At 32.2% G+C, this 13,841-nt stretch overlaps 1 protein-coding gene across 2 annotated transcripts in view; it reads right to left on the reverse strand.

Moving 5' to 3' along the window:
- The window catches only part of WDR36 (WD repeat domain 36), a 57,567-nt gene that overhangs the window by 18,196 nt on the left and 25,530 nt on the right, over nt 1–13,841 (reverse strand). Inside the window, exons 12-14 of one of the 2 annotated variants that reach the window (XM_074282002.1) lie at nt 7,876–8,030; nt 5,614–5,728; nt 4,301–4,466 (exon numbers count right to left, since the gene is read on the reverse strand). In XM_074282002.1, the coding sequence (XP_074138103.1) occupies nt 4,301–4,466; nt 5,614–5,728; nt 7,876–8,030 (436 nt within the window). Of the gene's footprint in view, nt 1–4,300; nt 4,467–5,613; nt 5,729–7,871; nt 8,031–13,841 lie in introns of both variants that reach the window. The other variant, XM_074282003.1, reaches the window with a different exon arrangement.

Here is a 13,841-nt window from a genome sequence, read left to right on the forward strand (position 1 = left end):
TGGGGAGAGTTACATGAACTGATGCTAAGTGAAATGAGTAGAACCAAGAGATCATTATACAGGGCAACAAAATTATACAATGATCAGTTCTGATGAATATGACTCTCTTCAACAATGAGATAATTCAGACCAGTTCTAATGATCTATATGATAAAGAGAGAGGACTGTAGAAACTGAGTGTGGTTCACAACTCTTTTTGTTGCTGTTTGCTTGCATTTTATTTTGTTTCTTTTGCTCTTTTTTTCTGCTTTGATTTGATTTTTCTTGTGCGGCAAGATAATTGTATAAATATAAATGTTTATATTAGATTTAACACATATTTATACTATGTTTAACATATATTAGACTACTTGCCATGTAGGGGAGGGAATAAGGGAAGAGGAAGGAAAACTGGAATACAAGGTTTTTCAAGGGCTAACGTTGAAGAATTGTCCATGCATGTGTTTTGAAAAATAAAAAGCTTTAATAAAGGAAAAAAATTTCACACAAGACACACACACAAAAAAAGGTTTTACAGTAATGAAGGAGTATAGCGTTTTTGAAGGGTCATGGAATGACCAGTAAAAAGGCAGGAAAATGGGAGACAAAGGCTTCTAAAAGAGAAATTATCTAAATTTCTGTAAAATCATAATTTCTGTAAAATCTGTAAAATGTGCATATAACACTCTCTTGATCAAATTTTTGGGTAATAATACAATGATTTCTCCAAATCATTTTATCTTTTCTTCTTGAAAATCTAAGTTCTTTGAGAGCAGGGATTTTCATCCTTTTTTTTTTTTTTTTTTTTTTTTAATACCCAGAATTTAATACGGTACTCTAATAGGCTTTTCTAATAAATGCTTGTTTATATGTGAGATTATTTTGGGGAAAATAAATAAACATAATCCTTCAATGCTTTAAAAACTGGCACAGATTTCTTCTATTTATATCTAACATAGTATAACTTATTATGGATTGAGGTGTTAAGATTCCAGTATTAGCACTGCCATATAAGATGAACAAAAACTAAAGTATAGAAATCTCATATTTCATCTGTTTGTTGGTCTGCCTTCATGTTGATTTCATCAACATCTAATGTTGATCTTGGAATTGGTTCTAATCACTGGCAAGCTTACTAGAAAATTTATCATTTGATATTTGGGAAGTACAGTTGCCCACAATCTTCATCATCTTTACAGCTTACCCAAAACTGATGCATCCATTGGATGCTATCTCTATCTCTTGGCAAAGAAATCAAATGTTTGTTGGTTTAGGTCGTTCCATTCCTTTTAGCCTGTTCATTGTGATGAATGCTTCACATTGGTTATACTTCCAAAGAAAACAATGATACGACTCAATTTCTCTCATCAACATCAAATGTTTGTTTCACTGAGTCAAGTTAGAGCTGTTTAACTGCACTTTTTTTTTTCATCCTCAGCCTTTCTTGCAATTTTATACTGCCCTAATTAGTTGATGATTTGATAGATTTCTCAGAATTTACTCCTACAGTGGTAAAAAGTAATTTCTAGTATATTAAGAGATGACCAATTTCATTTTTGTGATTCTACATGGTAACTGCTATAAACAAGCATCTTTTGACTCGTCTTGAAGTACTTACTCTATAATAGGTAAGATTTCTGAATAAAGGCCTCTTTTATATCTTAATATGAAACCTTATTTTCCAACATTTTTTACTGTCTTTCAATACAGAATGCATGTTTACCTTCACAGAATTATAGTCTCAGAGTTGAAAGCAATCCCCGAAGCCATCTAGTCCTACCTGTCCCTGTACTGGACATATTGTAACAAATCTGGCAGGTGGCCATCCAGCCTTTGCTTGGATACTTTTCATGAGGTTTTGGAATAGCCCTGTCTACTGTTGAACAGTTCAAATTTTAAGGTTTTCCCTTCATCAAACTTAATTCTAATTCTATGCAAGTTAATACCATTATTTCTAGTTCTGTCATTTGGAGTCTCTATACTGAAAGAATGGTCTGGAAGATATAATTAAATTCTTTAACTTTTCTCCATCCTTTCAACACCTTAAAAAATGAAATTACATAACCCAGGAATATATCTAATGATGTTCCTCTGGCTTTATTGAGCACTGCAAAGAAAGCACATGACTAAACATCCCATGAAATGGTGGAACCTTTAGGCAAAACTAATTACATCAGCTCCTTCAATTCCCAAATGAAAGCCTGCCAGCCATCCTTCCACTTAAGTGCAGTTTCTACATGTTTCTTAGTTTCATTTATAAAAGCTATGCTAGCATTAACAGGATCCTTTTCCTCCAAGGAAAGACAGACTCATTGGTTGTTAACACAATTCCCTTCCCTTTTCTGCCATTCTGCCTATCACTTCTAAGTAAGAACAGGACTGAAAGTCATTTTACATTTTTCTGTTTAATGAACTATTATGGCCAAAGAATACAGCTAGCAGCCAGCCTGCTTGGGAGAAGCCTCTTCATACTGAACTATGATTTTCAATAACTCAATCAAAGCAGACTTTTATTCAAAGATATTCCAGCTTTATGCCACCTGTCAGAGTTTTTTTTCACCAGGGAAGCATTCTAGAGGCAGCAATAGTGCAGTGAATAGACCCCAGGCATGGAATGAAAGAAATCCCAAGTTCAACAACAGTTTCAGACAGTTAATAGCCGTGATCCTAGACAAGGCACTTGACCCTATTTACTTTAATTTTCCTCAATTGTAAAGTAGGGTAATAATGGCACTTACTTCACAAATTCACAGTATTTGTAAAAATGCTTAGGACAGTGTCCAAAAAAAAGTGCATGCTACATAAATACCATTATTCCTTCTCCTTATCAGAATTCAGATAATGCAATTGTTAAGGCATTGAGAGACTAAAACAGAAGTGATCTAAGGGAGGGGAAGATACTTAAGATGTAGAAAAAAAAAATTTAGATCTTGTTAATAGCATAAAAAGGTGATTGAGAGAACTCCATTAATGCCCCTTCATTAAAAAAAAAAAAATCTTAAGTTATCTCTACATGAATTTGGTATATCCAAAAATAAATATAAAGTGATTTGGAGGAGATAACACTGGACAGAAAGATTTCATATAGAATGTAACAACTGAGCTAACCCTTGAAGTAAAATAAAGATTCAGAGAACAAGAAAGAATACAATTCTTAGCAGGAGGAAAAGCAAGTCTATAAACACATAGGCAGGTAATTTAATAAGCTGTATAAGGAATGGTAAGCTCAATGTGTATGGGAGAGAATGATATGTAATAAAGCTGAAAAGGTAGGTGGGGGCCAGGTTGTGAACAGTATTAAATATAAAACAGAGCACTAATAAAAAAATATTCCTGAAGTTTACTGAATAAGGAAGAATAGGGAGAACTGAATCACATATTTTAGAGAGAAATGAGAATTAATGACACAACATGATCTGCCTTTATACTCAGGAACTCACAAATTCTTCAAAAGTAGATTGAGGAGTGTATTGCACATATAAAGTAAGAGATATAACAAGTAATGTCCACAAACAGGAATGCTTGACAGAAGTAACATTATAAATATTTAAATTGCTTTGTACACACAGTTCTGACTTGTTTTTGTTTGTTTGCTTGGTTTTTTTTTATTAAAGCTTTTAAATAACTGTATGGATATGTATGGATAAATTGTATTTAACATATACTTTAACTCATTTAACATAGATTGGTCTACCTGCCACCTGGGGGAGGGGATGGAAGGAGGGGAAAAATTAGAACAAAAGGTTTGGCAACTGTCAATGCTGAAAAAAAATTATCTGTGCATATATCTTGTAAGTAAAAAGCTATATAAATTAAAAAAAAAAAAAAAAGGAAAAAAAAAAACTTTTTATTTACAAAGCATATGCACAGGTAATTTTTCTAACATTGACCCTTGCATATCCTTTTGTTCCAAATTTTCCCCTCTTTCCCTCCACCTCTTCCCCTCGCTGGCAGGAAATCCAATACATGTTAAATATGTTGAAATACATGCTAGATCCAATATGTGCATACATATTTATAGTTTATCTTGTTGCACAAGAAGAATCAGGTCAAGAAAAAAAAAAAAAAAACTAAGAAAGAAAACACAATGCACGCAAATAACAGTGTCAGTAAGAATGCTATGTTGTATTCTACACTCTGTTCCCACAGTTCTCTCTCTGGGTGTAGATGATTCTCTTCATCACTGCACAAGTGGAACTGGTTTGAATCATCTCAATGTTGAAGAGAGCCACATCACACAGTTCTGATTTGTGAGTTAAATCTATATATCTTATCCTCAAAGAGTTTGCAATTTTAAGTTAGAAAGTTAAAAAAGACTCACCTGTCTCTATGTAGCATTATGATACTTGGAGATGAATTTAAGTTTGCAGTGTGAATTAACATTTTACTCTTAAAATTCCAAAATTTGAGTAATCCTTCACTACCAGCTGTAATTGTTAACTGGTTTAATCCATCTACTGCCACTCCTCTAACAGCAGCTTCATGGGCTTTAAAGTAAATCAAAGAAATAAACACACACATACATATATAAATACATACACATATATTTTATAAGTGAATTTCAAAATAGTGTAGAGAGAAAAGATAGCTGTTTTAACTAAAAACTCATTATTTAATAACTTATTTCTGAATACCTGTTATTTACTTCACTTTTTAAGAGTATGAAGTTAACAGAAATCATTATACCATATGCTCTTTATCACAATATAATACTTCCAGGTAAGAAATAAAGCAGACATAAAGCTCATTACTAAAGTAGTTTACATCTATTCTACAAGAGAATTCCAGAATTCTGGATTATCAAAAGATGTTATGATGAAAACTAAAAAGTTTTCTGACACATGAAAACCACAAAATCTGAATTTTACATGTTTTAATCTTTTCATTTCATCTGAATATTGTGACATCAAAATTTGAAAGAGATTTAAAAACCAAAGTAAAAGTAAGGATCAAATTGAGAAATTATATTCTCAGACTTGAAAAAAAACAAACAAACAAACAAACAGAGGCCACCTAAGCCAATACATATGTGACAAGATTCTCCCTTACAGGTAGGTATCTTACAAGATGATAATATAGCCTTTGCTTTAAAGCCTCCAGTGAGAAGAGGGAAGTTCTATTACTTCCTAAGGCAACACATCTCACTTTTCAATAGCTCAAATGCTATTCTAATTCTCACAGAGGGTGTTATAACTTATGAAAAGTGAAACTAGCTTTTAATTTAAGCCTTGATAGTATACATATATATATAGATAGATACAATTTTGCAACAATTTGAATCTGTATTCCCTAAGCAGCATTTCTATCTTAGATTAAGTCATACATTATTATTTTTTTCCTGAGGCAATTGGGGTTTAGTGACTTGCCCAGAGACACACTGCTACGAAGTATTAAGTGTCCGAATTAAGACTGAATTTGAACTCAGTTCCTCTTGAATTCAGGGCCAGTGCTCTATCCACTGTGCCATCTAGCTGCCCCCAAGTCATACATTATTAAATCATATAGCACATTATTATTAATTTATATACACATAGTAAATTATTAATTTACATAGCAAGTTTTCATAGTTTCAGTTTAAAGAAAAAACTTCCCCCTATCAAATTGAAATAAACAAGAAATTTAAATAACAGTTACCTTTATCTACTCCAAATGAACCTCGATGCATACCAGACTGCATGTTATAGACATCAACATTTCCTGATGTAAGACCAATTATAGCAAAGTTTCCACATGAAGTTATATCTATAGCCTTTGGAGAAAATTACAAATAAGAAATTAAAACAAATTAACTACAGGTGTAGTTAAGATTAAAGTTAACAGGGGGCAGCTAGGTGGCGCAGTGAATAGAGCACCAGCCTTGAATTCAGGACGACCAGAGTTCAAATCTGGTCTCAGACACTTAATACTTCCTAGCTATATGATCCTGGGCAAGTCACTTAACCCCAGCCTCAAAAAGAAAAAAGGAAAAAAAAAAAAAAAAAAAAGATTAAAGTTAACAAGTATAAATATTGGACTTGGTTGGAATTCCTGCTAACACAAGTCTTTTGAATCTGGGGAAAAAAAATTTACCTAACCTCTCATCTATACTATCCAAAGCTGTACAATCTTTTAATTTCTTGTAAAAAGCCAGGCCTACTGCGTGGGGGTGAGAGAGGGAGAAAAAAATACTTAGTGTGTCCTTTTCTTCACCAACTACTTCCTCCTTCCAATACACTGCAATCTGGTTTCTGCCTTATTCTTAAAGGTCATCAAATACTTCCCAATGCCATATTTAATAGCCTTTTTTCCCAGTCTCCATCTGCCTTGAAAAATATACCATTTTTCCTACTATTTATTGTTCTCTCCGTATGACATTCTCTCAAAAGATTATTTAACTTCTCATCATTTCACCTCTGCATCATCTCTCATACTTGTCCCCTTTCTCTCTTTTTTTTTTAAATCATCACCCTAGTAAGATATTCTGTAAGGGTTAAAAAGCCTCTAGAAGCAAGGAATACAGTTGAAGGCATGTGGAAGGACCTGAGGGATGAGAGGTTCTGAGTCCTACGTGGAGGTGGGGCATAGCCCCAAGAGGCGGTGTCTGACTCCAGGTACCACGCCTCCCTCCTTAGTGCTCTCAAAGCCTAGCACGCCTCCCTCCTTCTTCTTGGGCCAATCCCATTATGCCAGGTTCCTAGAGGACTTCTCCCTTCCCCCTATAATGGGGTACAAATATATGCTATCTCAGAATAAAGTTCTCTTTCGCTTCACCCCTACCTAATGGTGGTCTGTCTCTATGGGATCCGGGTTGGTACCCGAAGATGAGTAAGTGTGGCCTAGCCACGCATTAAGAGTAGCTCAAAGGGGAGCTACCAGGTTAGAGTAGTCCTTAGGGGTGTAACAATATTCTTTACCACCTATCTATACCATTCAAATATTTTTATGCATACATCAGGCCATGTTACTCCTCTGTTTAAAAGTCTTTAATGCTGCTCCAATGCCTTCTAAATCATTTTCAAATTTATTGGCCTGTTCTTAGCAAGGTCCTCAGACAGAGCAATGTCCTGTCAGATGAAATGTAACCTTAACAGCATTAATAAAAGAGTTATGGGCTTTACTCCCTCTTATTTCCTGCATAATATCTGTGGGACATAAAGCAAGAGGTTTTTAACCTTTCAGTATATCCTGGATTCCTCTGATAGTCTGGAGAGATGCCTACAGAATCAACCTAAGAATAAAATCAATAAAATACAAAGAACTGCAAAAGAAACCAATTATACTGAAATACATTTATCTGACTTTTAAAAAAAACTTATTATAATACTGTTTATCTTCAAATAGAAGTATCCCTCTATATTGCTATCAACAGAAATTTAATTAAATTTTCCTCATCTATCCCCTCTCCCCCATGAAAGCTGATCATGGGTGCTGATTAGGTATACAGCATAATACGTAAATATGACATAGGTGGTAAAATAGACACTTAAGTTTTAAAAATAATTTCTACAGAAAAGACCTTCTACTTTAACCTAGGGTAACTGGAAAATTAAGTAACAAAAACACTTCAAATGATATGAACATTTGGTTAATGGGAGCTTTATATCACCCAAAGTAATATTAATTTCTCTTTACTGCCAGTGCCCTCTCTCTGTAATTAGCAATCTTGTATTATGTACATTTATTATGCACATATTGATTCTCTATATATTTATACATATATATGTACGTGTTATAACTTCAAAAATAGAGACTACTTAAATTTTTTTGTTTTTATATACTGAGCAGCTAACAGTGCCTGGCACACAAACACTTGCTGACTGATTTTTAGTTAGACATCTCTTAACTAAATTTTACTGGATAATTAACAAAAATTAAAAATAGCTAAGACAAAGTTCCCTTTAAAAAAAGATCACTCACTGTTGCAGTTATGTTACGTAGTTTATCTTTTTTCAAATTTTCTGGTTTCAGAAAATAAGCTCCCATGGTACATTTTTGGTAATTCCAGGTTGAACAAGAATATCTCCCTTGATGGCAAGCAATGATTCCATCCCAATCACTCTCTCGAGCATTCTCTGAAATATAATTCAAAACATTAACAACGTACAATCTTTTGAAATACTTAAGGGGGAGAAAAACTGTGAAAAAAATTTGTACAATAATTTCTTAAGTTCATTTCTTAGAAGGCAGTAACTAAATCCATTAATTTACTATTTACTACATGCTTCAATCTAGTTACTGAAAGGAATTTTTTATGGGTGATAATGATCAATCAACAAATACTTATTAAGCATTTACTATGTGCTAAGCATTGTGCTAAGCACTGGTAAATAAGCATTAAAAAACACCCTCACACCCTAATACCAACAAATATGCAAAGGAGATACATCTTTTTAGCCAGCAAATTATGTGAAAAATACATATTATTCAGTTTATGAAATGTATTTAGAGAAGTAGCTCATCAAAAAGCCTATCTTAGATAAATACTATAAATAGAGGAGGTAGAGAGAAGATGGTACTAGATTGCATTAACAATCCAAGGTGTTCCATAATTTTAAATTAGCACCTAAAATTCTAACAGACTAAACTCTTTAATATCAATATTCCATATGGCTGTAAAACATGGAAATGACATACTTAGAAGAATTAAAATAACAAATAATCAAAAAGTAATGCTAAAGTGTATAGAAGATATAAGAAGATTGCAGTATGTTATCAATAATCAAAACTTATTAGGATCAGAAAAAGAACTAGGCCAATGATTTATCAATAATGACATAAGAGATACATAGCTTGGGGGGCATCACCAAAAAATTGTGGTAGAAGATGCTAAAAGGAAAAAAAAAGGAAAGGTCTCTAGCAAATTGGATAGGCCATTTATGAAAAAGTTATGAAAAAACAAACAATAATCACATAGGTTAAAGTATGGAAAAGTTACTTCTAATCTGAATCAGTAGAATCAATATCTATACAAATAAAATCAGAGGCATCAAACCACTGACCAAAATAGGCTGATATTTTTAAAGTGTCTTCCCAAATTCAATTTAATTTTTTTTCCATGAAACGAAAAAACACCACCACAATACTATTCTACCATTACTAAAAGTGTTGGATGCTTTACTTCTTGTTTCTCACAGATTAGCCTTGGGATATAGGGTGGAAGTTTTTAACCTTTTTCTATGTCCTGGACTCCTTTGGCAGTCTAAGGAGAATAATATTTTTAAATTTCAAAAATACAAAGGATTACAAAGAAAATCAATTATATTGAAATATATTGACCAAAATACTTAAAAAAAAAAAAAGTTCACAGATCACATTAAAAGGTTCTTATCTACAACTGTGATGGACTTGGCTCTTTTCAACAATGAGGTGATTCAGGGCAATTCCAATAGACTTGTAATGGAGAGAGCTATCCATATCCAGAGAGAGAATACTATGGAGTCTGAATAATATTTTTATCTTTTTTGTTGTTGTTTGCTTGCTTCGTTTTTCTTTCTCACTTTTTTTCTCTTTTAGATCTGATTTTTCTTGTGCAGAATGATAAATGTGGAAATATGTTTAGAAGAACTGCACATGTTAAACCTATATTGAATTACTTGCTATCTAGGGAAAGGGGGAGATAGGGAGGAAAATTTGGAACAAAAGGTTTTGCAAGGATGAATGTTGGAAACTATCCAATGCATGTATTCTGAAACATAAAAAGTCATTATTATTATTATTATAAAATAAGTACTTAAGAACAACAAAAAAAAAAAAAAAAAAAAATCACAGAGGAAAAAAAAAAGTCCTGTTCTAGAAGTAGAAAGAAAACTTTCTACTCTAATTTAGTGCTTTTCTGGGCTTCATTTTCCTTATTCCACTAAATTGTTTTATGATCCTAAGTTGTATCAATACTGCTTTTATTCAATTTTTATATTACTGTCAGATTATTAAAGAAAATTTCACTTGATCTGTAAATCTACATACTTCTATCTTGCCTTTTCCTTCTTTCAGTAAAATGGATCAATCTATTTTTTAAAAAATTCTACTAAAGAATGGATGCACAAAGCAAGAATGAAATTAATTAGCCTTCTTATAAGAAGTAATTTGTTCATAATTTTAGAAAATGGGTGTATTTAAACTTCTAAATAAAGCCAAGGCCTAAGTTTATCTATAGGTTTAAATAGTCTTTCTCCTAACAAAGACTACTTTGGCATCTCAAGGAGCAAGAAAGGCATAAATAGAAGAAAAAATTCACTAAGGATATTAAAGGTTTTTTGGAACAGAAGAAAGCCTACGTTTATAATTAATACTCTGAAGGTACAAAGTTCAAGTAACTTTTTAGTTATCTGAAAGATCTAACTTGCACTTTTCTTCATATGTCTTTACTGGATTTAATATATTTAGATTTTAGAAAACTCAAGAATTAATCAACATTCATTCTATTTTAAAATTTCTCTGGGTACAACAGAATTTTAAAAGTAGGAAAAATAGCCAAATATAGAATCTTTCTTTGGGCATAAAAATGAAATACTTAATGCTCAGAAAATGTTCTATATCATTGACAATTAACTGAAATACTTTTTGTACTTAGCAATTTTAATAGCAAGCAAGTCTCATCAGACATCCTGTTGCCTAAATACACCTAGAAATACAAAAATTTCAGTTTCTACATTTGTCTACTTCAGAGAGCCCCAACAGTAATTTCTTGATTATTATGTTGAAAAATAGTTAACAACCGTTTCCTTTAGAGACAAGCCAGTATTATTCTGCCTGCATGACAGCTTTATTCTAACATTTAAACTTAAAATACTGATTTAATAGCATCACATTACCTAGACCAGGCTTTGAAAATTCCCACCATAAACCTGCAATAACCTATTCTAATTTTACTTTTCACTAATCCCCCATGTAAACTCTAGGCTTCAGTCTGTTTCAGGTCTATCCACTGTCTATATTTTGTCAATTTTATAACCTTGCTCATGACATTTCCTATTCCTGAAATATTTGTCCCTTTCTGTCAGCCTACATATCTTTCAAAACCTTTAAGTTCTATCTCTTATATTAAGCTGCCTACATTGATTTCACTATTTTTTAAATGCATTATTCCTACTACTTGACATTACTTTGGGCCAATACATATTTAAATTTTGACGTATGAACCTTCTCAAACAGATATTAAGATCACAGAGAAAAACCATTCCTTATATATTTCTGTATTCTTCAGTGTACAGTAGAATACTTGACAAATACTTATTTACTGATGATTGAAAAATATCTGCTTACCAAGTTAATATGTATATGGGTGACAAAATAAAAAGACATTAAAAGTATATTGGTAATTTCATAGGGAACACTTTTGAATGATAAGGCCAGAAATCAAATTGCAAAGAATTGAAAAAAGGAAGAGAAAGTTAAGAAGTGATTGAGGAAGGGACATCTATAAAAAAATTGCTTGAGTGGATGGTAAGGTAAGTGAGAATTTATGGAGGATAGATAAGACTCAGGAAGTAGGGAAAAAACTAGTAGGTACAAAGAGATTGTCTATTTGCAAGAGTGAATAAGTGGGAAAAATCTACTAGAAAAAATGGGAGGGAATTTTGGGGACATATGGAGAGATCATCTTTGCCCACTTCCTAATCAAACTAGAATAAAGGAGAAGAGAACAGAAGATGAAGTTCTTATTTATATATTTCTTTAATAATATCTTTTAGTCTGTTAGGGCTTTAATATCAATCACTGTCCTTTAATTTTAATTTTTAATTTTAATTTAATTTTAAGTCTTAAAAGCCTGAGGTATTCTACAATTCATTAGCTATACCAAAAAATAACAACAATGGCATTAAAAAGCACATTTTCTCCAAAGCAATTCAGTGTACTCTCCTATCTAATTCTGGACCCAGTTCACTGTTCCTCTGTAATATATGTCCAAGGTAAATGTGTTCCTTGACCAGTTTTATGGATTATTTATTCAATTGCATACCACAGTCTGGAGAATAGAGACAGTTTCATTTTTTGTATCTGTATCTCCAATCCCTACCACAATGCCTTGCACAACTAATAAATGAATTTTCCTACCCATTAAGCATATGTACTATCTCCCCTCAATTGAAGTCTCTACACAAATCTAAAATTCCTTAAATTCATATTTAAATATTTAATGTGTTGGGTGCCAAAATACAAAAAATGCAGGGCCATCCTTGCCCTCAAGCAGCCTGCATTCTATTGGGAGATAGAACATATAAATAAATAAGTACATAATCAAGAGTTTGCAAACAAAAAAATTATTTGTTTCAATATAAGATTATATTATCCCTCCAATCACCCAAGTTGGCAATCTTGGAATCATCCTTAGTTCTTATCTCTTCCATATACAATCTGCTACCAAACATGGTTGATTACATCAGAACAATGTGAATGCTTTTACTTGCTTGGATAAGTTCAGAGTCACCAATTCTAATCCTTTCGGTTAGCCAGAGGATCACCAGATCTGATCACCAGCTTGCCACTGACACTTTGAGGCTCCCTAAGTCTTATCTTTTGCTTCATCTTCATCATCTGCTATCTGACCTACTGATGCAGTCTAAGAACTTCTGGAAAGTGCAACTCATCTAACCATAATACCCTTATTTTCCAGTCACCCTGAAATTGAACTCTTGCATATGTATTCTCTCAATTAGAGTGTGAGATCCTGGAGAGCAGGAACTGTTTTACTTTTTCTATCTATCTGCTGCTTAACACATGCTTAACAATGCTTTTTTTCATTCATTTTTGAGTGAAATTTATGTATTCTTTTATCTGTAAATAGTTAAAGGAGTCAGTTTAGTGATTATGAATCTCATTTAAATATTCTAGGACTTGAGGCAATCACCACAATATCTTCTGCAAACATCTTGGACATCCCATGATTTGTATGGGATTTTTTCTCCATTTGGACAAATTAAACAACAGGTGTTCTCCATGACAATGGAAAATACCTTTATTAAGCATATTTATTTCAAGCATCACTAATAATCAGAGGGATTATTATCCCTCTACCTTGGTCTATTTCAAAGACCCTAAAATGATTTTAACATATTCATAAAAGATGTTTTATTGAAAGAATCTTTAAGGAATATGTAACTCCTTGAGAACAGAGACATTTTGCTTTTTCAATTTGTACACATAAGGTTTAATATAGTGGCAAATATATAGCAAAAATTTAATAAATGCTTTTCTATTTACTCATTTATGGATTTTCTGACTGTATTAAGTTTATCCAAATTAAATTCCTTCACATTTCATTCAATTATGAAAATCATTCTACTATAAATCAGTCTATCATTATATATGTATATTATCATAAAGAAAGATTTATTTAAGTGTTCAATGAAATTATTCCTCTATATGTCTATTTATAATTCTAAGTTTTCAGGGCTTTTTGGGATTCAAACAATTTGTGAGTGTTTATTCACATCAAGCTACAATCTCTTCAGGTATTTTTTCTTGCCCTTCGGGTAGAATATCATTACTCTTAAACATCAATTTTTCTCTATTAACTTGTAATCACTTTCTATTCTCCTATCTAGACTGTCAAGTACTTCAAAATATGAATTTTCCAATAACAAAATTACTGTACTCATGTAGATGCCATGTTGCTCCTAAAATAGATATGATTAGCAATAATTCATCTCAATAGTACTTTAAAATTTTCAAAGCATTTTCCTCACAACCACCCTGTGATTAAGTGATTTGCTCACAATCTCATGCTTTTGTCAGAGTAAAAATGAGTATAGTTGCTTTGATAATAACTCCAAGGAACCTTGTAACTTCCATTATTAAATTTCTAGGAAATATTTATATAAATGATTTTAACTTCCAATTATTACAAATTTTTAAAATACAGTTCTTAAATGTATTACAAAATA

The sequence above is a fragment of the Sminthopsis crassicaudata genome, chromosome 1 (assembly GCF_048593235.1).
Source record: "Sminthopsis crassicaudata isolate SCR6 chromosome 1, ASM4859323v1, whole genome shotgun sequence".
NCBI classification, from domain to species: Eukaryota; Metazoa; Chordata; class Mammalia; order Dasyuromorphia; family Dasyuridae; genus Sminthopsis; species Sminthopsis crassicaudata.